The sequence below is a fragment of the Macrosteles quadrilineatus genome, unplaced genomic scaffold (genome assembly GCF_028750875.1).
Source record: "Macrosteles quadrilineatus isolate MER2022 unplaced genomic scaffold, UCM_ALF_1.0 Scaffold_1__1_contigs__length_201487025, whole genome shotgun sequence".
Lineage (NCBI taxonomy): Eukaryota > Metazoa > Arthropoda > Insecta > Hemiptera > Cicadellidae > Macrosteles > Macrosteles quadrilineatus.
This window is the reverse complement of record NW_026542594.1, coordinates 17975424-18003164: the sequence shown is the minus strand read 5'-3', so window position 1 is coordinate 18003164 and position 27741 is coordinate 17975424. Positions and strand designations below refer to the sequence as shown.

Here is a 27741-nt window from a genome sequence, read left to right as displayed (position 1 = left end):
ATATTATTATAGCCTACAGTTTTATTTAATCCTCCCGACATTTTATTCGGTTCATTGACTTTAAATTCAATTGCCAAAATTATTATGCCCGTTAAAGTAAGAAAGACAAAGTGATAAGTGCGGGCAATGAGCTAGGGCATAAGCACATGGCACATGAATACAGAACGGAATTAAGGAAATAGCACGGAGAACTGGCAACAGCGCACGAGAGAAGTAGGGGGGGGGGGACAAAAAACACTGCTCGAGCGCTACAACGCATTAGTGGCATCCTGTCCACACACTGTTGATATAAACCGAATTGCGGCAAGGTGCCACTATTAAAAACTAGAGTGTTTGATATTAAAATGAAGTGTTCATTTGAAATATCAATGTACACAAGGTTTTGCCACCTTCCTTCATCTACTGGTGGCCGCAGTTTGAAAGATGCCACAATTTGGTGTTTGGGAGTGCAAAGGCCCGTATGACGTGTGTGTCTGTCTGTATGTGTGGATGTGTACAGAGCTACAGACCACACCTGTAGAAACTACAAAGAACATTACTAATCTCACAGTATACTAGATATTTAAAATATAACCACTTTGGTGTTTGAAAAATATTTTTGAACAATAAATAACTCTTCAGCAGCTGTTTGAAATTATACAAGATGGCCGCTAGCCTCCAAGGACTCTTAAGGACTGTTCACAGCACCGCCAACAGTGTAAATGATAAAACATGTAATATTTCACAGAATAATTTCCCCATAATATCACCATATATTTGATATAGGAACATGAAAGAACAGTGTAATACCGACTTTGATGTTGAAAAGTTAAGTTTATATTACAAGTTGGAGGGTAAAGGTGACAGCCCAGGGCGCTAGTGTACATGCACGTATTTGGCGATGGGAGCTACTTGTAGCTAGCCCTCGTCGCTCGCGTATTAATATGCCAGTGTGAACACCCTTATTTGAAAATAACATTAATAGCACATCAGCACTACATCAGCATAGCTACATCAGCAACAACTTCTGAATACGTCTGTAAACGTCTGGCTACGCCAGTGAAACAGTCCTAAAGGAAATATCCACCATTTGCCAAGATTGTGAGTGATGATAATGATTTAAAAATTTCTTCGAGAGTTTGACATTTTTAGGTGATTTTTTACTCATTCTCAACAGTTCTGTGTGTATGTTTCTTCTTAAAACTTGTTCTTTAAAACAATTTAAATGTCAATGAGATGAAGTGGAAACACGATAAAGGGCATAATAAATTAAATCAACTAATAATTGCTGGGACTCAAAGAAAGAGGTAGATTACCTTGCAATGGTGCTCCTATCCACAATCTGTCTGCTAGAAGGTAGCTGTACAGGGTCTGCCATCAATGTAGACATGATGGGATCTAGGAACTCGTCTGGAATGTCAGCCAACATTTCCTCCTCCTCCTTTTGTAGATCAGCCAGTTTCTGTACCTTAGCTGCCACGTCTTGCAAGTCTGTTATGTACATCCCTCCTCCGATCCTTACTGGGAAATCAACAATCATCTCTTGATTATGCTTTTGTTTTGTAACTGATGCTTATCACTGAGTATTTAACTAAAAATTAAATAACCACTCATAGAGCTCAAAAGTTGAATACAAAGACTCAAAGAACATTTTGATAATCTTTAATAGTAGTTTAAGCAACGATCACATAAAGATAGTCTTGACGACACAAGTAGAGATTTAAGGCATGATCTGTTGACATCTTTAATAAAATTTAATAGTAGTTTAAGGCCTGTTTTGCCAAGAGCGGCCGGTGTATCTGATGCTTATCGATGATCGCTATAGAGCAATAATTGCTCAGCGTCTATCGCTCTGGGCTATTTTGCCAGAAACGCCCGTTCCTTGTGATTATTTGATCTTAGAGTGGTTTTCTTTGGCGGCAAAAGGAGTGCTGTTTGTGAAATGAGCTGTAAAAAGCAAATAGTGAAGTATTTGTTAGCCGAGGAATTTTACGATGAAGATTTTAGAAATGGTGCAAATCCAGGGAAGAAGTGCAATTTATGTTTTTAAAGAGTAGAAAATCACCTCCATTCTAGAAAGGTGGGGTTTGCTGAAATGGATTCAATCAATTTATCATCTCCGCTATGAAATTTCTACTTTGATTGTGATCAACAAACACGACTTAAAAAATAAGGACATTCAATAACAAAACAAGTGTTTCTTCTTCTAATAAACACTAGCGACTGCGTCTCCGTCTGCTCCAGGAGCAGTGGTCAGGGATAGATGCTAGCGGTTCAGTTACGGACGCTGGCGGCTGTAGCGATAAACGCTTCTGGCAAAATAGACTAACCTGAAACAAATGCAAAGCAGTGGGCAGCGTTTTATGCGGAGCGATCATCGCTGAGCATTATACGCACCAGCCGCTTCTGGCAAAACAGTCCTTTACGCAAAAATCACATAAAATTAGTCTTGACGAGACATGTAGAAATTTAAGTAGAATCTTAACATCTTGATAGTAGTTTACGCAATGATCACATGAAGATAGTCTTGACAACAACAAAACGTATACAAGTGTTGTAAAGGCTAACTATGTCAGTTGCTTACACTAATTTACCTACGATTGTTATTTACAGTACACTCCCGATTACCCGAGGTTGTTGGGACCGAGACAACCTCAGTTACCGAAAATCTCGGATAACACGGAGGTCACGTAGATTTTGAGGTTAGGGTTTCGGTACCTTATTATGAAGTCAAATACTTGTAAAATATATCTTTAAACAACACATAGCGAATGAAAAATTATAATAATATGATTTAGATTTAACCTTTTATACAAAAAAACTTAGTATTGTTAAAGAAAAAATGACACATCAAACATGTTTAACACTTTTCAACTTTAAAACACACTCAGACAGTAGCCTATTATTATAATTATGATAACCAACACACACTACACTATTTAAAACAAAACACTAAGGTGTATCTTTCTAGTTAAACGGTATGAAATTATTTTTTTAAGTTTGACCTAATCTATAATTCTATGACACAATCATCTACATTAAATAATAGAAATGCAGAAGACTAACTGACACTGCCGGCTCGTCTAGTTTAGTTTGGTATTGGTAGCCGGCCAACCTAGTTCTATGAGATTTTAATTTTTAAGGTTATTGCGTTTCATTCTAACTTTAAAATAATATGTAATGGTTATTCCAAGTACTGTATTCGTTTCAATAAATTGCAAGTTAATTGCTATTTTTACGTTTCTTTAAATAGAAACATACTACAATAAAGTAATTATTGTTATCCTACTGAAAATCCAAATAAATATTTAGGCCAAAAAGACCTCAGATAACCTGAGGGCTCGGATAACCGGGGCTCAGATGACTGGGGCTCAGATAATTGGGAGTTTGTGAAACTTCATTACACTTATATTCTGTTATTTGTTTCTATAACTTTTTTTTTGTGAATAGGTCCTGCTAGCAGAATTCTTACCATTAGTATTGTTTTAGGTACAAGTAGACTATTGAAACAATTTATTTACAACAATTAAATCAAAACAAATAAAATTACTATTAAAAATTATTATTAGTACCTCTTTGATATTATTATCAGTGAAGGATACTCAATACACATATTTCACACCAACTTCTTTTGTAGCGTTTCTTTGATTTAGGAGGTAAACTATTTGAAAAAAAAAAAACCATTTGAGCCCTTGCTTCTATAGTTCTATGTTGTCTATTTCACTAGAACTAGAACTATAAACATGGTGTCTTACAACCATATGAACAAACTTTGTCTTGTTATTCAGCATGTCAAAAGAAACAAAAAATGTAATATACAGTAGACCCCCTCTTAACCGACCTCGTATTAACCGATAATCGGATTATCCGCCTTCGATCGTAAAAAAATACAGTTTGTTTTAACCGACCTTACTTTGAGAGCAGCTTGGTTTAATCGCCGCTTTCTAGGAATCTCGGCATTTACGCTCCCACGCTGGGCGCTGAGAACTGAACCATACGCTTATCTCCACAGGATATGACTAAGAATAAGTAGTTATTTTGTGTTGATCACAAAACATATAGCACAGCCCACGATTACTGCACAGCCTATTGTCAGTTTGTCATCATCCTTGTTCGTAGTTCGAGCGCATCTGATCTGTTTGTTATCTGTGTGGCAAATGTATTATTTGAGAACTGATTATCTTATCGCTGGAGTAAACAAACAACGCAACTTGTAGGGAGGGTAGGGAAGGGGGGTTAACAACTCCAAGGTCAAGATAGTTTTTGTGCCTCGAGCCTCCAGTGAGAGGCTATTAATAAACGTCCTGTCTTGTAACAAAATGGTTGCTTGTATCTTTAATTTCGAAAAAAGTTCTGTACTGTTTTACGATGGATTTGGAAAGCATCAATTAATAAATTACAGTACCTACTAAAGTTATTAAAATAGGAATTTGATTGACTCTTGCCTAGTATTGTAATATATTCCACTGAAATTAGGCCTATTGGACTTAACCGTGTTTTGCGTTTATTTGTGACCTTTTTCTCAATACGAAAAAAGAGATAAGAGTAGTTTATTTTATAAATAATGCAAGTATGATTTCAAAATAATGATAATATAATTCCAAATCAATAGCACTTCATTATGTTATGATTTTAGGGATTGTCCGTTTTATCCGACCTTTTGAGTTATCCGACCTAGGTCCGGTCCCATTAGGGTCGGTTAAGAGGGGGTCTACTGTAACATGTGTATTCGTCTCATTCCGTTTTCAGTCTATCTGTCTGAAAGTGATTTTTTTTTTAATCATTCATAACTCCCTTACTGCTTGAGCTTTGAAATTCTGTGAAAATTTTTATCTTATTGACATGTTTGTGCAAAATATGATTAAAAACTCTAGAACCGTTTAAAAATGGCGGTATTTTAAAATATTTGATGCCAAATACCATGAAAACCGTTAATTTTACAAAATATTTGCAAGACATGTAAAATATAGTACATTTGATGCTGATTACAACGATATCTTATGAGCTTAGTTTGGACAAAGAACATTGATCTTATGGGTTGATAAGTAACTATGTTGGTTGAACAAAATAACAAGGAAAAAGTAAACAAAAGATTTTTGTTGTAATGTAACATGTGTTTATAACAAGACATCCACAGTACTAGCCAACTATAATAATACAGAACAAAGGGAAGAATATTAGTTGTAACTATTGAGCAAAGATTACACAGAAGATTACTCGATATAGGGGAAAATAGATGTTGATGAGTGTTTCGTGTCGATGACGTTTGAGTGCACTGGCGTCAACTCAATGTTTCACTCTAATTTAAGCGTAGATTTTAAAATTTGTATGCACTCTTTTACTTTCTCCCCTATACATAGTAGGCCTATATAGTAAGCATATATACTAGTGCGCTATATATATACTTATATATACATTATATATACTTATATATATATATATTTTATATTATATATTGTGCGCTGCTGTGACATAGCAAGCGCACAGCAGACAGATGTGTCATGTGTAGGCCTAAGGAGCAGACGATTGTCAGTGCAAACGGATAGCTTGACTTTGAAGCTTTGATCGACATTCATTTGTTTTGCTTCCATTTTATTTTTGTCAAATGAACTGTGATTTTTCAAAAACAATGTGGGTGCTTACTTAATATTAATAATGGGCAGATATGGTTAAATAAACAACGAATTTCAACACATTAGACAAAAAACAACAATTTATAAAGTTTTCTAGGTATTTTTCTTTGACAATGAGGTTATGTTAGCGGAAGCCTATATTGTGTTGGCTGCACGGTCGGACCAAGCGAGAAGTCGGACCATCGGAGGTCGGATTAGCGAGGTTCTACTGTACATAAAACGTAAGTTTCCCTTATATTGATTTTACAATCGAAATAATCTATACCCAGCCATAGCTCGGTCCCCCGGGACTAAGTATTTATCTAGAGTAAAAAATAACTTTATTATTTAATATGGACTCCACCATCCCCATAGCCGCCCTTATGCCTCCTTTTTATTAAAACAATACCACATAAGAAATCAAATTCTAAATACTTACAGCTCTAAATAAAACATAAATACCCCCGCCGCAGCAAACCTGCCGACTAAGCGAATTTCCATTTGTCTTAATTGATTTTCAATTAAATATATTTTAATAAAATTAGATTTAACGAGTACCTAGGTTTGCTGCTACAAGGAAACTAATAAAGTGTGTTTTTTTGTAAAATATTGATGGCTTAGTACAAAATAAATAAATTTGATCAAAATACAAAATATATCCATAAACAAGCAAACTACAACATTTTACAATATTCTCCATAAGAATAACATGGGAATTTTAAATTTACAATTTTGTTAATTTTCTCCGTTACTATTAACCAAACAAAAATACTTTTATATACTAAATTAATTGTTTTTTTAAGCTCTTTAAAAAGGTCTAAAGAGAAATTGGGAAATTTTGTGTTTTGAGGGTCAAAAGTGAGAAAAACCAATTTTTACCCCATAAAACCCCCCGTAAAGCCCCGTTCCCATTGTCCGATCATGCTGGTTCGCGAACTCATTCAAGTTTATCCCGCTTTACACCTTTAAACCAAATTTCATCAAAATCGGACAAAAATTACTCAAGTTATCGCGTTCACGGACGTATATATATATATATATATAAGTCTATATTTTAATTTAGGTGTTCACGTAATAGGGCTGCTGATATATTAAATATTTAAGTAAATAAGTACAACTGAAGAAAGAGAAATTCATTAGTATCCCATTCAATAAAACTCTTAACAGGACTACAAGAAAAACTTTTCAAAATTCTGAATACAAAATTGGCTTTAAAACAAAAAATAACGCTTTCAATGTGATAACAAATAACATTAATACAAATAAAGAACATCAAGACATCTATGACAAATCTGGCATTTACAAAATTAACTGCACTGATTGTGAACACTTCTACATTGGTCAGACAGGACGCTCTTTTAAATCTAGATTCAAAGAGCACATTCAAGCTCTTAAGAGTAACAAGAGAACATCCATGAAATCAAACTTTGCTGAACACCTTTTATCGACCAACCACAATTACACAAATTTAAAAAACAACATGAAAATTCTAAAAGTTTTAAACAAAGGAAATCGAATGGATTCAACTGAAGAATATTTCATATACGAAGAAAATCTAAAAAATCCAAATCATATTTTAAATAGCCAAATTCCTTCAAGAAACCCAATCTTTGACCAAATTTTAAAATTAAATAATCAGTAACAAAAATGTTTTTCCAAATCCTGTCTAGTTCTATAAATCATCTGTATGTAAAAATTATATTTATTTACAAACAAACAATATAAACCACAGTTAAGTGTTTAATGTATTTTGAAGTTTGAAAATGGACTTATGTCCGAAACATGTCACTTCTTTTATAAAATATAATATTCAGGGTGCTCAGTTGTACTTATTTACTTAAATATTTAATATATCAGTAGCCCTATTACGTGAACACCTAAATAAAAACATAAATGACTAACAACCAAAAGATAGTTCACGAACTGAAATACTTAACCCTTAAAGAAAGAAAGATCCAAGAAGATATTAAGTTTAATAAAACATTCCTAAAGAAGAATATTACACCAAACTATGTCCAAATTCAAATTAAAAATCAATCAAAAGCAGCTTCGAAAACTTTGAATACTGCTAAGAAAATCTGGATCAAAGAAGAAATAAAAAATTTGTATAAAGACTAAATGAAATCCAAAATTCAAAATCAAACGTTATAAACAAAATACAAACAGAATACCACCCCGAATCATTGGAAGAAATCAATATTTACATTAATAAATGGATAGAACCTAAAATATTAAAGAAAAGATGTATACATAATAAGAAGATTAACCAATTACTATACAAACAAACACCTTTATTACCTAATGAAGAAAACGAAGAATCACATGGATTCTACCCAAGAATCAAAAACCTTACTAACATAACATTTTCAACAGAAGACCCGAAATCCTAGACAAATCTTTAAAGTACAATATTAACCTTGATTTCAATAACTCAACAATAAAAGAAGACCTTATACAAATTAATGCAAATCTCAAAGACATTGACAAACAAGACCAAGAACCAATAAAATACAACTTTATCCACGAATTGAACAAAAACAACACAAAGGTAAGAAATACTAAATTGATCAATAACACAAACAAAGAAATGAAAATAATTAATTCAATTTGCACAAAATTGAAAGATAACGATTCCACTCTAGTTAAAGCAGACAAAGGAAATACAACAGTCATAATAAAAAATTCTGATTATAAAGAAAAGGTACAAACTTTCATTGATGGTAAAAATTTTTCCCTACTAACAAAAGATCCAACACAAGAATTCTCAAAAGCTACTAACAAAGTAATATCACAATGCAAACATCTCTCAAACCAAGAAAAATCTGATTTGAAAATAATAAATCCTAAAGCTCCAATGTTGAAAGGACTCCCTAAAACACACAAAATTGATATACCAATAAGACCTATGGTAAATTTTAGATCAGCACCCACATACAAACTTTGTAGATACTTAAATAATAAAATTAAAAACAGTCTTAATTGGGATACAAACTACAGCATAAAAAACAACATTGAACTTGTTAGCAAAATAAAAAATCAAGAAATACCAACACATTCAAAATTTATATCTTTTGATATCAAGGACATGTATACCAACATTCCCCCAAAAGAAACTTTGAAGATATTAAAACATGATTTAGAAAAGAGCAACATCCTTTCTGAACAAGAAATTAAAGAAATCACAAAACTGACAGAAACATGTCTAAACCAAAATTATTTTACGTTTGATCAAAAATTCTTCCAACAAAGAGAAGGCTTGGCAATGGGGTCCCCTTTATCTGGTTTGATTGCTGATATTTACATACATAATTTTGAAGAAAACAAAATTAACAATGATTTAAATCCATACCACTCAAAAATCAAATATTGGTACAGATATGTGGATGATGTCATTTGCCTTTATGAAGGAAATGAAGAGGAAAGTAAAGATTTTTTAAAATATTTGAACACATTGTCCAAGAAATTAACGATAATGAAATAAACTATCTCGACCTAACTATTTCAAAAAACATAAACAAACATGATTTCAAAATTTACAGAAAACCAACTCAATCAGACCTAATAATACCATCAAATTCTAACCATCCTTGGAAATACAAACTATCTGCTCTCAGATCCATGCTTAATCGTCTTTTGAACATTCCAATGACAAAGAAAAATTACGAGATAGAATTAAACAAAATTAAATACTTCAAATCAAATCAAATCAAATCATTTATTGTAGTCAGACAATATACATTGTATTACAAACGTCAACTTAAATTACTTCTAAATATAAACAATAATATAATGCAAATAATAAAATAACAAAACTGGTAGCCTACTATAACACTGATAACACATATGAAAGTAATAATTACAGAGCAGGTGGACTTAGCTTCAGACTTTTTTTTATTTTTATTATTATTATTATTTTTTTTTTTTTTATAAATTGGGCTGTTCAAAAAATTCAGCAACAGAGTAACATGCACGTTCTAAAAGGTATTCTTTTAATTTAATTTTGAATTTTGCTTCTGACGTTAAGGATTGTAGATTGGCTGGAAGTTTGTTAAGCAGTTTTGGCCCGAGATTTTGAGGTAATGATGCAGCTAATTCCAATCTATGAGAGGTTTGTCTATGATGGTGTCTTTGCCTGGTATTATAATTATGAATATCTGCACCGGTTACTTTTGTTGTTGATTTAAACCTATAATATAATAGAATTTCAATAATATATATCGAAGGTAACGTTAGAATTTCAAGGGATTTAAAAAAATTTCGGCAAGGTGTTCTTCTGTACACACCTGCCATAATACGAATGGCTCTTTTTTGCAACCTAAAAACGCGTAAAAAATTTGATTGTATCGCAGACCCCCAGAGAATAATTCCATACCTTAATCTTGACTCTATGAGTGAAAAATAAACTAATCGCATAAGTAATAAATTTTGATATTTTGCGAATCTATTCATTAAAAATAATTGAGACGACAGCTTGGAACACAGTGCATCAATGTGAGGTGTCCAAGAAAAAGTGTTATCAAAAATCAATCCTAGATATTTAACTTCTGTTTCTAAGGGTAACTCAAATTCGTTCATAAATATTACTGGGCTGGCCTCAGAATGGTTGGCTTTTGAAAAATGTATACAGCTTGATTTGCTTGGATTAACGTGTAAATTATTGCTATTAAAGTATTGATAAAGGTTTGATAGTTTTACAAAGCTATCAATTTCTAGGTTATCTAATGATTTATTTTCAAACAAGAGGGCTACATCGTCAGCGTACATAGTTATGTTTAAGTTAGGGAAGGTCTTAGTTATACTATTTGTATATAAAATGTACAAAATAGGCCCCAAAACTGAGCCCTGGGGAATTCCGAAATTCACTTGTAGCTTATTTGAATGTACACAATCGTTAACCTTTACACTTTGAGTTCTCTGTAGAAGATACGACTTAATCCAGTCAAGGGGCAGGCCACGGATTCCCAGATTATAAAGCCTCTCAAAAATTACACCGTGGTCCAAGCAATCGAATGCCTTCTGAAAATCCAGAAATACCCCGATAGCTTTATTTTTATTATTTACAGCACTGATTATTTTGGTAATTAAGTCAACGGTAGCATCAATCGTACCTTTCCCCTTTACAAATCCAAATTGTTCTTTACATACAAGGTTGTTTTTGAATAAAAAATCAAGAAGCCTTTGCGCAAAAACATGACTTACTTAGCAACATTACTTAGCATCAAGGAATGGATATAAGCAAAAACATTATCTACAATATGATTAGAAACATCAAAAGAAAGAAAAATCAAAATCAAGAACACAACAAAGAAAGAAAGAAGAAAGAGAAATTCATTAGTATCCCATTCAATAAAACTCTTATATTTCATATACGAAGAAAATCTAAAAAATCCAAATCCTATACTCTAATACGAGCAAAGTTTGCTTGTATGTATGTATGTATGTATGTATGTATGTATGTATGTATGTATGTATGCTTGCACCAAGATCTCGAAAACGGCTCCCACGATTTTCTTCAAATGTTGTATATAGTTTATTTCTGGCCTAAAAACGAGTTTACTGCAATTAGAACTGCCAACAAAAATCTAATTACGTAGAAAAATGAAACTGAAAATCACATTTTTTTAACATTAGTCTTATGGGTTGCTAGGTAACCATGTTGGCTGAATTAAATAACAAGGAAAAAGTAAACAAAAGACTTGTAATTAGTCTATCCACAGTATGCTAGCAAAACAAAATACAGTACAAAAGGAAAAACATCAGTTGTTACTATTGAGCAAAGATTATACTGAAGATTACTAGATTCTATAGTCAAGGGTAGCAGTGTGGAGTGTGGGATCTGTTTATGACGATTAGATTACGGTATCTGCAATCCTTAAATGCTATGGAAAGGGAGGAAAACAGGTCCACGACATAGGAAGTGGTGAAGGAAGTAGTAAAGGCGAACAGTCTGGAGTGTGGGAACTGTTTATGGCGATTGAATTAAGGTATCTGCAATCCTAAAATGTAATGGGAGGGAGGAACCAGGTCCATAACGTAGGAAATGGGGAAGGAAGTTGTAAGGCTAGCAGCGCAGAGTGTGGGAACCGTCTGTGGCATTTATGTATCTGCAATTCTAAAATAGTATAAAGAAGGAGGGCAAACAGGTCTACGACATAGGGAGTGGCGAAGGAAGTAGTAAGGGTGAGCAGTCCGGAGTGTGGGAATTGTTAATAACGATTAGATCAAGTTATCTACAATCCTAAAATGCTATGGGAAGGGAGGGAATCAGGTCCGCGACGTAGGAAGTGGTGAAGGAAGTAGTAAAGGCGAGCAGTCTGGAGTGTGGAAACTGTTTATGACGATTATATTAAGGAATCTGCAATCCTAAAATCCTATGGGAAGGGATGGAAAGAGGTCCGCGACGTAGGAAGTGGTGAAGGAAGTAGTAAAGGCGAGCAGTCTGGAGTTTGGAAACTGTTTATGACGATTAGATTAAGGAATCTACAATCCTAAAATGCTATGGGAATGGAGGGAAACAGGTCCGCGACGTAGGAAGTGGTGAAGGAAGTAGTAAAGGCGAGCAGTCTGGAGTGTGAAAACTGTTTATGACGATTAGATTATGGAATGTGTAATCCTAAAATGCTATGGGAAGGGAGGGAAACAGGTTCGCGACGTAGGAAGTGGTGAAGGAAGTAGTAAAGGTGAGCAGTCCGGAGTCTGGGAACTGTTAATATCGATTAGATCAAGTTATCTACAATCCTAAAAAGCTATGGGAAGGGAGGGAATCAGGTCCGCGACGTAGGAAGTGGTGAAGGAAGTAGTAAAGGCGAGCAGTCTGGAGTGTGAAAACTGTTTATGACGGTTTGATTAAGGAATCTACAATCCTAAAATGCTATGGGAATGGAGGGAAACAGGTCCGCGACATAGGAATTGGTGAAGGAAGTAGTAATGGCGAGCAGTCTGGAGTGTGGAAACTGTTTATGACGATTAGATTAAGGAATCTACAATCCTAAAATGCTATGGGAATGGAGGGAAACAGGTCCGTGACGTAGGAAGTGGTGAAGGAAGTAGTAAAGGCGGGCAGTCTGGAGTGTGAAAAATGTTTATGACGATTAGATTAAGGAATCTGCAATCCTAAAATGCTATGGGAAGGGAGGGAAACAGGTTCGTGACGTAGGAAGTGGTGAAGGAAGTAGTAAAGGTGAGCAGTCCGGAGTGTGGGAAATGTTTATGACGATTAGATTAAGGTATCTACAATCCAAAAATGCTATGGGAATGGAGGGAAACAGGTCTGCGACGTAGGAAGCGATGAAGGAAGTAGTAAAGGCAAGCAGCCCGGAGTGTTGGAACTATCAATGAAGATTAGATTAGGGTATCTGCAATCCTAAAATGCCATTGGAAGGGAGAGAAACAGGTCCGCGACGTAGGAAGTGGTGAAGGAAGTAGTAAAGGTGAGCAGTCTGGAGTCTGAGAACTGTTTATGGGAATAACATTAAGGTATCTACAATCCTAAAATGCTACGAGAGGGGAGGAAAACAGGTCCATGACGTAGGAAACGGTGTAGGAAGTAGTAATGCTAGCAGTGCAGAGTGTAGGAACTGTCTGTGGCATTTATGTATCTGAAATTCTAAAATGGTATAGGGAAGGAGGGCAAACAGGTCCACGACTTAGGGAGTGGTCATGTAAGTAGTGAAGGTTAGCAGTCTGGATATTGGGAGTGGATTAATGTATCTGCAATACTTTTCTGAGTAAACTAATAATTTTCCCCGAGCAAAGCTCGGTCCCCAGGTACTCATATTTTAAATAGCCAAATTCCTTTAAGAAACCCAATCTTTGACCAAATTTTAAAATTAAATACCGTAATCAGTAACAAAAATGTTTTTCCAAATCCTGTCTAGTTCTATAAATCATCTGTATGTAAAAATTATATTTATTTACAAACAAACAATACAAACAACAGTTAAGTGTTTAATGTATTTTGAAGTTTGAAAATGGACTAATGTCCGAAACATGTCCCTTCTTTTTATAAAATATAATATTCAGGGTGCTCAGTTGTACTTATTTACTTAAATATTTAATAAGTCTATATATATATATATATATATATATATATATATATATATATATATATATATATATATATATACATATATAAAAATTTGAACGAATGGTGTTTTTGGCCTCTGGGGACATCAAAATGAACCTGAACCCGGGAGCGATTTACTTTTTCGTTTTGAGGTCCCTAGAGTCCAAAAATACCATCCATTCAAATTCATATATACATTTATGTATATATACAGGGTGATCAACTCAAGGAGGCCACCATTGGGATATCGGAAACGGTAAGAATTAGAGAAAACTTTAAATGGGGGACATTCCTTTATTTTTTGTGGCAGTTAAAAAAATGATTTAATTTTTTCAAAATTCAGCCACCATTTTCCAAAATGGCGGCCAACTTTGAGATTTCTTATGGAACACCCTGTATTTTATCATGTTTTCGGATAGATCATGCAATTTAAAAACTTTTTTATTCTTGACATTTTTTTGATAAACCCACTCGTTTAGGAGTTACAGCCTATGGAAAAATGACTTCCGGTGTACATTTTACATCATGTAGCTCCAAAAAAAGTAGGTTTTTAGGGAAAATGCGAAGAGAAAATAAGTCAAATAAGTCTTAAAAATGCATCCACATTCCAAAAAGTCCATAAAATTCGTTAAAATATTAATTCTATTATTTAAAAATGGCGGCCATTTTCCAAAATGGCGGCAAACTTGAAAAGTGGAAAAATGTGTATTTTATGGTCTTAATAGAATGTGGATGCAATTTTAAGACTTATTTGACTTATTTACTCTTCGCATTTTCGCTATAAACCTACTTTTTTGGAGCTACATGATGTAAAATGTACACCGGAAGTCATTTTTCCATAGGCTGTAACTCCTAAACGAGTGGGTTTATCAAAAAAATGTCAAGAATGAAAAAGTTTTTAAATTGCATGATCTATCCGAAAACATGATAAAATACAGGGTGTTCCATAAGAAATTTCGAAGTTGGCCGCCATTTTGGAAAATGACGGCTGAATTTTGAAAAAATTAAATCATTTTTTTAACTGCCACAAAATATAAAGGAATGTCCCCCATTTAAAGTTTTCTCTTATTCTTACCGTTTCCGATATCCCAATGGTGGCCTCCTTGAGTTGATCACCCTGTATATATATATATGTCTGTTAGCACAATAACTCGAGCAAAAATAGTCCGATTTTGATGAAATTTGGTATAAACGTTTAAACCTACATTCATTCAAACGAGTTTGCGAACCATCATGATCGGACTATGGGAACGGGGGTTTATGGGGTGTTTTATGGGGTAAAAATTGGGTTTTCCCATTTTTGACCCAAAAAACAAATAGTTTAGTTTATTGAACCGTTGTTGTATGCCCAACGGTTATGGACATAATTCCAAAAAAATGTAAATTTAAAATGTCCATGTCATTCTTAAGGAGAATAAGTAAACTGTTGTAGTTTGCTTGTTTATAAACATATTTTGATCAATTTTGGAAAATGCATTTATTTCTTACTAAACTATTAACATTTAACAAAAAAAAAAACTTTTACCCTCCCTTTTGCAGCAAACCTAAGTACGGTACTTGTTAAATAAGTTCTATTTCAATAATGAATAAATGTGATATTTTTAAGGAGACATTTTAGTGTAAATACAATCAGGCAAATGGAAATTCACTTAGTCTGCAGGTTAGCTGCGGCGGAATTATTTTAAAAACTTTCCCTGACCTTATACTTGTTTCTCTGACTTTCGAGGTCTGTGGAAACCCTGAACTGATCTTGTTTTGCAGATCTTGTGCACTGACTCCCAACTGACCCTGTATTGGCCCAGATTCTAACTTTACGCTGTTTTTTCTAAATGGCTTTAAAGATCAACAAGGACTTCAGAAAACTCCCCGATAATACAGTACACATCTTTTAGATACTACCTCATATTTACCTTTTAATGCTTTAGTTGAGATTCAATTGAAAACTCCTGAAATCCACTTTAAATTCGTTATCAGCTAACTAAGATTAAGATTATAGAAGGCTACTATTTTTTTTTACAGAAACATATAAACCTTACAAATGTCCATCACTATCTGGGCTGGGTCAAATTCCTTCTGCTGGTCCTTTACATAGATAGACCGAAATAGTAGAAACGGCAAATTTTGGACAGCATGAACTTACGGGCTGCACTTACCATTTACTTACCTTGTCTATTGGGGACTTCCTTAAGTATACAGTAAATGCAACTGGAGGGTACTTGCAGCCAGCAACATCTCTCTACTTTTCCCATCTGTAAGCACGGCTGCCTTTAACGAAGGCCGCGGCCAGCAATAATTGGCAACGCCGCGCCAAGCATCTACTCCCGGCCTTTCACCATTACAGTAGTATGGAACTAGTGGTAGCGTTTTAAATATACAGTAGAACCTCTTTAATCCGAACCCCTGTAATCCGAACGTCCACTAATCCGAACCCCTCATTGCTGTACTTTATACACAGTACAGCAGTATCTTTATTGTATACTGTTTTAATTTACAGTACTGTTTATTCACCACGTTTACTACTGTATCAAATTTCACTTTAAAAAACATTTTTTCACTTTTCCCAAAATAATGTTGATCAATTTTAGCCATGATCTAGCTATTGTTATGTAAAAACAACAATGTTCTGTAATCCGAACTATTCAATAGTCCGAACTACCCCTGGTCCCAATTAGTTCGGATTAAAGAGGTTCTACTGTACTGCTTATTTTTACACCCTTACAAATTGAGATAAAATTTAGAAATTTAGTACAAAGTTCGGAAATAAACCCTTTATACCAATAGTACGGTTTTTGAAAATGAAAATTTTGTTTGATAGTTTTTTTTATATAAATATTTTTTAAATTAACACCACAAGAAACGAAAAAACTTTGGAACACACACACACACACAGAAAGGAAAAAAATTTGGAAAAGTAACGTGAAAAAGTTAGTCACCTACTAAAATAATTGCTGTTTGTTGGTCAGAGGAGTTTCATCTGTGAGAAAGTTGTAGATGATTAAATATACTTTACTGTTTGTAATTAACTGTTTTTCTATCATGCTTAGTTTTGTTAAGCTTTGGGGATGAACAGAGCGTCAAAATCTCAGTTTTATAGTGCGGCGTGTATCTGCCCGCAGCTGTAGTGTAGTATTGCATAGCTAATGTAGGCCTACTGAATTATTTCAAGTAGATTATGCATTTTGATTAGGTATCCTCAAGACTTATTACTTTTGTAGCAAATATTGCTTTTATATACATTCCCCCAACCAGTATAGACGTTCAGTTAAAACTATAAGCTTTACCTGTGTGTGATATATGTAGTTTCTTATATTTTCCCATAACAAGTAAAATTATTACAGCCAATTTGAAGACGGGTTAACTATTTACTACAATCCAACCAGTTTACACTTACACAGTGCACGCTGAACGACTTAAATTAAGTACCGTAGCCTAAATACAGAAATGTCTTTTCTATTTAGATTTTACAATTTTGCTATAGTTTATTATAAACTTAAAGTATGAATTTTGTTTAAACATAATTATTTTGTTTTATGAGAAATAAAAATATTATTTCGTTCATTTAATCATTCTGTCACTGCACCAGCATTCAAAATTAATTCTTGAAATATTCTTGCAACAGACAATCGGAAGGCGGAGCTAGCAGAACCACATAACTTAGTGCTCATCAACCAATGGGGGCGTGGTGACCACCATCTTGATTGAATTAGGCGGAATTAGCGAAGTAAAATAAGTGGCAACTTGTTTTTAGCGTTCAGTTGCTTTTGCAAATGCTAGTATCGGAAGAAAATAAAATGATTTTTTTAAATGTAGCTATCAGCTCATTGTCATCAAGCAGGTAAGTATGTTAGGAATTATGTCTGATATCAATTTGTCAGGAAAAGCTGAAATAGTTAGTTTTTTGTGGAGCAAACATGAAGGAAATAGTATGAACAATTATTTTGAGACTGAGCGATATTTTGTTAAATAACTAAACCAAGGTAAAAAATTACAAAAATTGTAGCCACTGTAACCCTAGGAAAATGTCAATCCTCTCTTGATAATAATAATATTATTTGTTTTTTTTGACAATTTTTATATTGTATGGTTAACGTCATTATTCTAATAATTGATTAAACAATAGCTTACGTAGAAATTTTAATTAAATAACAATGTAAATGGGATTTACATTTTAACAAATAATTAATACTAGAGTAAATACGTAGAAGAGACAGAAGAAAATTACAATTCTTAGTTTATAATACTAATACATATATTCAATGTACCATAAAAGGATTTAATAAATATATTCTTGTATTGACACAAATGCCTCATATTATTCTACCCTTCTTTTCCTACATAGGTGTTGTCAGATATAAAACATCAATATTAATAGATAATTTGCGTGCTTGCTCAAATCCTACGCGGTGCGAGCGTTCAGTGGTGTAATGTAGTAGTAGCCATCCCATGCAGTGTTGCCACTTCGAATGCCGCGGTCTTAGTTAAAGGCAGCCGTGCTCTAAGTGGCTTAAGTTAATCAATCGCAGAAATACATGGCAAAGTATATGGCGATAGAAAACCTCTTTCTTTTTAGTATCAATGGTCACTGTGATATCAAGAAAAGCGACTAAAGTCTTTAGAACAGTTGTAGAGAGGAACTCCAGATGGAGATTATGAATATATTAAACAAATGAAAACTCACCAAGGACTTGTTCAGCCAGAGAGAAGAGCTGAGGACTATAAGAGCGGCCGTCACGAGACACAGCAGCACAGAACATGTCACTGTCCTTGAGATGGATGTAAACTTTACAAATGTCCATCACTATCTGGGCTGGGTCAAACATGTACTCTTTCTGCTGGTCCTTCACCTGAATAAACCAAGTAGCTTGATTTTTTTTTTGAAAGGGATACAGTTAAGCTAGCTTACCTGTGCCCTATTTTACGTAAGTCATACTCTCCAAAGTTAGTCTTGCTCTATGACAATATCTCTAATAATAAGTTAAATAAGTTGTTTTTAAATATCTTTTCTTAGACTCTTTGTTTTCTAAAATTTTAAGTTTTGTAAGGGTACATTTTTGTTTGAGGTTAATTATTGTTCATTAAAGTCCGTAAATGGCACGGATGCGTAGGGTTTACAACAGCAACAATAACCGGCGAAACACAACATCAACAAGACCAGTCACAGCCTTAGTTCAAGACTCGGCCACTGAGGTTGTAAGGCGCTAGGGGGAATGTGGCTAGTAAGGGCAGATTCAGAAGTCTGTCGATTCAGGGCGGCAGATTTGAGCATAAGGCTCTCTCTACTGGAATGTGCAGTCAAGATTATTGCCAGAGGCATATGCATGCGATTATACAAGTAATCAAATATTGTGGTACCTATGTAAGTATTACTATACTGCCTGTGTTATTATAAGTTAAATACTATTATTTACTTAATATAATACTTCTTCAATATTGTAAAATTTGATCATTTTGAATGGCATTTGATAGAACTACCCTGTTTCTATTATTACTGTGGTGAGATTATTTTAACTAGAATCTGTTTGTACATAGTGTATTACTACTTACAGAAAACTTATTAAAGAAGCAAAAGTAAATTACAATAAAAAAATGTCTACAGCAACGAATAAGTAAAAAAAGGTGGAATGTAATAAATAAAAAAGTTAGTGTCAATAGAAAAAGCACAAGTAAAATTCTCTCGACCCTCAATCTTTAGATACCGTAACCATTTCTTAGACTCTGTAAACCATTTGATTAATAATTTATCAACATCTAACTAATCTCCTGAAGTCTATATTAATGTGTTGAGGTGTATGGTCACAATGGCAGATATTTCTTTTGAATTGAAACCATATTCTGTTGAACAGGTATGTGAGAAAATTAATAGGTTAAGGGTGTTTGGTCAAAAATTTGATCTCTGATTTTTTTATTGTTCAATTATACTAAAAATAAGAGATCAAAATTATATAAGAAATATTTTTTGTGTTGAATACTAAGGGAGATATGGAGCTTGAAAGTAGTAAATTTGTCATATTTTGGTACCAATTCTCAGGGGGAATGAGTAATGCAACCAGGGCCGGATTTAGCATTTTTTCGCCCCTAGGCCCAAATAATTTTCCGCCCCCTAGTCTGGTCACAGTTACTTTCCTGCAAACCTTTATTAAAAACTATATCATGCCTATAGGCCTAAGTTAATTGCTTAAATACCACTCCTCGTCAAAATCATTGCAAGTTTTTTTATTGACTTGTTTAGCCTTAACCAAATGCCGTCTTAAACACTGTTAGCAATTTTATGCTTTTAATAAATGCTCACATTAGTGGCCGTGGGACTGACTGAAACAAAACAACTCAAACCACCGAAAATTCCTGAAAAAAAAAAAAAACATGGCCATTGATTCCAATTCCAGGCCCAAAAACCTGAACTCCATACAGTACGTGATACCATAGATTAAACATAGGCTACTCCTTTAGTAGATTTGTCATAATTTTGGATTAGCTGAAAACAATTCTTGTTATTTAAGAAGTACGTTTTATCTATGTTTAAACCTAGTTTATCCAAAATAAAACGATCTAATCATCAACAATAGGTCGTCTCCTGTTTATATTACAAGAAATTAAAACACACATCATAGAACTAACCCTAAAATAATAGAAACAAAATAACGTTAAAACTAACGTCCAGTATCACCAACATGAACTAGACATGACAAATTTTGAATTAACAATGTCATGAGATGTCGACTTGAGCTATATTTTATCTATGGTCATACTGCATCTAGCTTATATTTCCAAAGCAAAACAGAGCAATACTCCTGCCAACCATACCGATCCTTAGGTCTGAGGAGAAAATGACAGCATCAATGGTGCTTTGGAGGGTATTGAATGTTTCTAAAATTAATGCAAACTGAGATTGATATTTTTTCGTTAAATTTAAACGTAAATTAATCGTTGTTTTAATATTCAACACAACGTATTATATATTTTAACTTGATCCTGCAGATTGTTGTAAACTAATCAAAAGATTAGTTGATAACTTTTGTTTTGTAAAGTGAGGGTGGTAACAATGTCTAGCACCCTTCCGCCCCTAATCGCTATGATCAGTAGTGCCGAGCCCGAGCCTGAACCAGCCAACGAGCCAGCATAGTGGCCCAGTGCAGTGGCAATACGATGCGTACCCCTTGGGCGCTCGTCAACGTCAACATCCCTACAGCCTACTCCCGTATAACCAATATTTTGTAACGAATTGTAGCAATTTTGTAACGAAATTAATGCGTAATTCTTAATAATATTTTAAATTTCATAACAATAATTTCTTCTTATGAACTTCAGAAGTTTTTTTTATCAACTATGACTATTTATTTTTATTTTTAGATAGCCTATAAAAAAATTCCTCTTGGCCGTGCGCCCTCTGGGACCTTGCGCCCATAGGCCCGGGCCTACCGGGCCTATTGGGAAATCCGGCCCTGAATGCAACTCTCACTAAAATTGGCATTCAGGTGTGAAAAATAAGATAATAATCATTAGCTATTTACTATGTTTTCGTTATGATTAATCTTTGCCAGGATACTAATAGTATATTTTATAAGGACAATGCATTCTACAACATATGTGGTTTTGTGAGCTAGAATGTGAGGAATGTACGGTACAAATCTATTGGTTGATGACGAACACAACTTAAGCCCCTAAACACATTTTACAGATCATGTAAATAGGGGTAAACTTGTCAGAGCCTCGTCAGATGTGTTCAAGATTATAATTTTTTTTAACCAGTTCAAAAATGTTACTCCAACCAACGGGGCTAAAATGAATGTGTATAATATATGTGCTTTGGCATCAATTTGCTGGCAATGTATTCCGAGGCCACAGACCAAACGGAGATCTTAGTGAAGACAATCATGATCTTATTATAATCATTAAAATGATAAGCATGTTGTTTTCAAATGTATATTGTCATAAGGTGTCAAAAAGAAAAAAACCTTAAAAAGTAATGTTTCAAACCTCGGCATTCGGCAGAAACTAAATAAACTTATTTTGTTTAGCCACGTCTAGTGAAATATTGAAAACCTATCAAATGTAAGATTGTTGTCTAGTAAATGATTGTTTTTGTAAAAGTTGTTTTCTTGGTTAGATTTTATTATAGTTTTATTAGAACTACAAAAGTTAAGTTTTATTTCCTCTTATTATTATACACTGTAACTAGCTAATTAGGAAATGCACTACCGGTACTGTAGGTTTTCTCAATATTGTAAGAGTGAACAATTAATGTTATAAAATATAATTTGGCGTCAACTGATGTACTATATAACCCAACTGACTGAATAAAATAATCCATATCGATGCATATATCATCAAAACTGTGTTATAAATCCAAGACTACAAGAAAGTTTAATTTTAAATATGTGTTCCGGGTCCCTATATAATAGTTTAGGGAATGTACCTATGAAAAAAATTAAATACAATACCATACACGAAAAGAGAAATTCATTTAAATATTTTGGTGACAATAAGAAAGTAAAAAAGTGTGATATGTCGGCGGTCACAATGCTAATTCAATGCTATGGGCCGCTCCAGTACCGTTTTCGTTTACCAGCCGAGCGCGATCCAGTTAGGGTATATAGGTACATCGATGCCTTATACTAACTGTTCAGCTAATTCAGGGCTTCATGATGACTATTGGAGACGGCCGTTTGCGATGTATTTTTATTGCAAATTAATTGTTGAACTTGTGTTTTGGTTTTCTTGTTTGTTTGCTGTGCGTGCGTAGTGAGTTGTTCAAAATGGGTTATGATCTCCGTTCCAGTGATGTGACTAACTCCATGACTTTTATGTGATTCTTTAAGTAATCTATATACTAATTTGAAACTGTTTTTCTTTGTCATAGCTAAATTGATAGAACGGCTGGGTGTAGAAACTCGGTAGAGGTGTCTAAAGAAAGGTCTTGGTCTGTAGATGAGCCATCAAAAGAGAAACGTAGTAAATTCCCTTGGGGCTCTGCCCCAGTGGCCTTTGAATTCCCATCCCATGTTATTCTTATGGAAGGAAAAACTGGGTTTTTGTCCCAGCTAATTTGAGAGAACGGCTCGGCGTAGAAACTTGGTAGGGGTCTCTAAAGAAAGGTCTTGGTATATAGATGAGCCATCAAAAGAGGAACGAGGTAAATTCCCTTGGGGCTCTGCCCCAGAAGCCTTTAAAGTTGCCTCTTCAAATTTGTTTACCATATGCATAATTCTACACTACTTTTTAATGAAACAGCTATTTAAATTGTGAGTTATTGAATTTTTCAAAATGAAGTACAGTATTTGCAATGGGTTTTTCTGATTTTAAAATTGATTTTATTCTGCATCGTGTCATGTTTTGCAATATAATGTTCTAGTGGAAAATCGTAATATCACAGTAACTCTTAAAATTATTTCTTAAGGAGTTAACTTATATCTATTGTATGGCTTGGTTTCTGCCTTTTTTTGCCACTTCTTGGAGATTGCACGATGCGCTGGAATAAACACGATGGCTTTAAATAAAACCCCTCAAAACACATTTTTGATAATGAGCTCAAATGAGCCAGAAAAGACGTTGGAAGTTAAGCGGAACGCTTTTGTCCGTAGCTCCAAGGTTCAGCGGTCGCCACCACCGAAAAACGTGAGGACATCTCCCCCACCTGCCACCTTCAAATGCACTAAGGAGTTCCCCCATTTAGGAGCTCCTTCGGCAAGTGGAGCTGGGAACGGTGCGGAAAACGTCGGAGATGCAGGTGTCGAGCTGGCGTTGCCAGCAACTCCCCTGGCGATCAGTTCTGCTGAAGGGATGCCGGAGGAGCCATTCACAGCACCGTTGAGGTCGGAAGGCTCTGAGATGGTGCTTCTGCGTCAGGAATATTTTGACACAGAGAGTGACATTGAAACCCGGCTCCAAGACATGGAAGCTACGATCAAGGCTATGCTGGACACCTTCCGGACCTAGAGAGCCGTAAATCAAGTGGTCAAAAACGGCATGGACAAACTGGAGGATGACCTTGGCTTCGTTTTTGCCTGCCGGGTGGTGAGCAAGGCAGCCATGGGAAAGATTGCCGAGAAGGTTGTGTCTCTGTCTGACGAAAGAACACTGCCTTCTAAGAAACCTAAGAGGCCTTCCACATCGGACAGTCCTCAAAAAAAAAGAAGAAGGCGTCCAGACCAAAAGGACCACGGTAAAGGCCAAGGTGACTCAGACGGACCTATTGTCTGCTGTGTCCAGATCCTTTTCGGACATAGCTGCAGCTCCTGTAAAGAACCAAGAGCCACAGCTACCTACGACACCCCTTCAGGGAAGTTCCCGAAAGGGGTCAGTGGTAGAGACACCTGGGGCTGCGTGAGAAAAACGCCGTTCCCGAAAGGAGAAGAGGCAATCGAGGCGGGCGGATGTCGCCTCTATAAAGAATGTGGCAGTGAAGGCACAGCCGACCGGCGTGGCTCAAACTGGGCCCGGCTCGGTCTCTGCTCCGAAAAAGTCCCGGCCAAAAAAACCCAGGACGGAGGCAATCCTGGTCAAGCCCTCAGCCCCCCTGAGGTTCTTTTGCCGAGGTCTTGGGTGCAATTAAGGCCAAGGCTAAGCCAGAGCAGACCGATACGGTTGTACGGTCGATTAGACGAACCCGGAACTGAAGGCAGCTGTTGAAGGCCAGGGCACCGTCCGTGCTCTTGAACCAAAGACATCAGTCGAGGTTCGAGACATTGATTGTGTGTCGACTAAGGTTGATGTTGTTGAGGCCCTGAAGAAAGCTGTCCCCGAGCTTGGCGGGCAAACGGCTTTTCTTAAGGTGTGGCTCACAAAACCAAATAGGAGTCAGCAGCGGATGGCGGTCGCCGAAATGGCAGACGCACATGCCACTAAGGTGCTGGCACTCCAGCATCTGAGAGTCAGCTGGGTCAACTGCAGGCTCAGACGGAGAGTGGAAGTGAAGAGGTGTTTTAAATGCCTCTGTTTCGGCCATTCCTCCCGAAACTGCAAGGGACCCGACCGAAGCAAGAACTGCCTTCGGTCTACAGCAAGCGAAAGCCCTTTCAAGAAGATAAGAATCCTTCAGTGCAATCTTGAGCGATCCAGGTCGGCTGACGCACTTCTATGTCAGCTTGCCCTAGAACACGATGTCGACGCGCTCTTAGTCAGCGAACAGTACCAGTACCGTGATAGGGACCCATCTTTTTGGTTCCCTGATAGTCTTGGTACTGCTGCATTCTGGGCACGTAATGCAGCGAAAGTACAAGCACGGCGTCACGCGAAGGGCCGAGGTTTCGTTTGGGTTCGGTGCCGGGATGTCAATTACTTTAGTGTCTACCTCACTCCCAACGAGGCCATCTGAGAATTTTGTGAGAAGATAGACCGCCTGGAAGAGAGTGTGCGCAATACCACAGGACTTGTCGTCGTGGGTGGGGATTTTAATGCTAGGGCTGTCGAGTGGGGAATGACCCTCACCAATTCCCGGGGCAAGTACATTCTGGACTTTGCTGCCAGAGCCGGACTCGTCGTCGTCAACGAGGGCAACACGCCAACTTTCTGGCGCCCTGGGATGCGGGGAACGATCCCAGACATAACCCTTGCATCTGAGTCCCTTTTGCCAAGGATCAGAGCCTGGAGAGTCTTGGAGGATTACACGGGCAGTGACCACCAGTACATTATTTTTGATGTCCTGGATGGTCATCAGAGACAAGTAGCCGCGTTTCGTCAAGTGCCCGTTCGATGGAATATTAAAAAATTGGACGTGGCAAAATTCAATGAAGCCATCTTACGAGGAACACCGGTGGTTCGCCCCGCAACTAGCGTGGCTCACGCAGAGGCGTTAATTTCATTTCATTTCATTTTCATTTTCATTTTTATTAAACGGCAAACACCATTTTACAAGTGGGTTTAACAAGATTACATTATACATTGTGCATTATACATACATACCAACGACAGAGCCATTTGAAAATGAGCGAAAAACAGTTTCCAGCTAAACACAAAATCAATAAGACAATCGATAGAAAAATCAACAATAAATAACAATAAAAATAAATAACAATATTAATAAATAACAATATAATACATAACAATATAAATAAATAACAATCCCGTTATATTACAAATTATTATATTACAAGATATTAATATTCGAGATGATAATCAATCAACAATAGAAATAACACAAATAATTGAAAGGAATATATCATTAAAAACTATAGAAAACAACAACAAGGAGTAACAACAATTGATAAAGATTTAAAAAAATTTAACAGGGATTAAAATATTAAGAATGAAAACGATACAGAACACATCCATAATATACACGATAATTACATCCATGATGGGACTGATCGTCTCGGCTTGCGATGAGTCTATGCCTCGCAGGAGATCCCGGTGCAATAAGCGACCTGTGTACTGGTGGACTGCCGAGATTGCGGAATTGCGTCGGTTAGCATTGAGAGCCAGAAGACTTGCTACCAGGGCCAGAGAACCTGTAGACAGACGTCGTAAGTCGGATGCTTATAGGGTGGCTAGGAGGTCCCTTCGTCGAGCCACCAACCGGAGTAAACGCAGTTGCTGGGAGACATTAAGGGACGATATCGATTCCAATCCGTGGGGCCTGGGTTACAAACTTGTAACAAGAAACTTGGCACCCGCTCTCCACCTTCCGTCATGGATGGGGCCACTATGGAGAGGATAGTCGAGTCCCAGAGGATGTCACAATGCATTCCCCAGGCGGATCCCGTGGCTCTCGGGGCGGATCCGAGCTTTCGGGCTTTCGAGCTTCGGGGTGCTGAGCTTTCAACCTTCCCAGGAGGAGAGTTCAAGGCCGGCCGTCCCTGGGGTTTCGGGAAACGAGCTGGCAGGGGCCTGTGCGTTGCGCATTTGAACATGCGCTCGCTCAACACAGGGTTTGAGGAGATGTCTGCACTGACAACTGATTTTGACTTTGATTTACTTGGCGTACAACTCTGTTTAATTGGATTAACAAATTAAGGTGAGTGAAGCCCACAAGCTGATCAATACAGTATACACTCCTTAGAGCCGATCGCACGGTTGGAACTGGTGGTGGTGTTGCTGCCTATATCAAATGTGGTATAGTCTTTGAACAGGTCCCTTTGGCGAGTGTTGATCCAGGCATTGAATCTATCTCATTGATCCTCAGGGTGAGGGGTGTCAAGCTGTGTGTAGCCTTTGTGTACAGACCCCCGCATGTGAGCTACACCTGTCTTGGCTCCTTACTTCGGGCATTGTTTGTGGATGTAGCAGTTCAGGTGGACTATGTGGTATGTTTGGGGGACTTATTAACCAGGGGATAGATTTATTATCTAACTTCTGCCCTGAAGCTAAATTTCTTTGACGTCACCTAAGCTTCCATAACAGTATACAGCACATCACTGAAATGACTAGGGTCACTGACATCTCAAGTACTTTGATTGATCATGTTATTACAAATAAATCATTGCAGTTAAAGAGATGTGGCGTTATTGATACTTCAGCTATACTTGACTATAGAAATAAGAAAATCACTGACCATGAACTTGTTTATTGTGAATTAGAAGTAAAAAAAAGATAAATCTATGGTTAAGTTTGTAACATACAGAGATTTTTGTAATTTTAACATAGAAGACGCAATTTCAATGTTACAGAATATCGAATGGGAAGTAGTAATGGACATGACCAATGCTAGTCAAATAAATTCTTTCATTTGCTCTGCTATAAAAAATATTTATGATAAACATGCGCCGCTAGTAACAAAGAGAGTGACAAAGAAAAAAGCACCTTGGAGAAATAATGAAATCATTATGTTAACAAAAATAAAAAATAAATTAAGGAGGAAATTTTCAAGCTTGGGACAGAATGTCGATTGGGTAGATTATAAAAAAGTTAGAAACAAACTGAATGGGGCTGTATAGAAAGCAAAAAGAAATTTTTTCTCAGAAAAACTGGCAGATTGTAAAGATATGAGAACTTTTTCGAAATGCCTTAAACAGAGTGATATAGTAGCAGGAAAGGGCAGAAATAGTTTACCAAATTATTTTAGGGTCAGTGAAATAAATTAATTTTTTGTAAAAATGGGATCATTTTTTGAAGCAGATGCAGATTTGATTAGATTATATAATGAAGAGTACC

The 27741-nt window shown here is 36.0% G+C and overlaps 1 protein-coding gene across 1 annotated transcript in view; it reads right to left on the bottom strand.

Moving 5' to 3' along the window:
* Window positions 1-27741, bottom strand: part of LOC129004474 (ubiquitin conjugation factor E4 A) — a 165325-nt gene that overhangs the window by 3173 nt on the left and 134411 nt on the right. Inside the window, exons 13-14 of the mRNA XM_054433077.1 lie at window positions 18335-18500; window positions 1296-1500 (exon numbers count right to left, since the gene is read on the bottom strand). Coding sequence (XP_054289052.1) covers window positions 1296-1500; window positions 18335-18500 — 371 coding nt within the window. The remainder of the gene's footprint in view (window positions 1-1295; window positions 1501-18334; window positions 18501-27741) is intronic.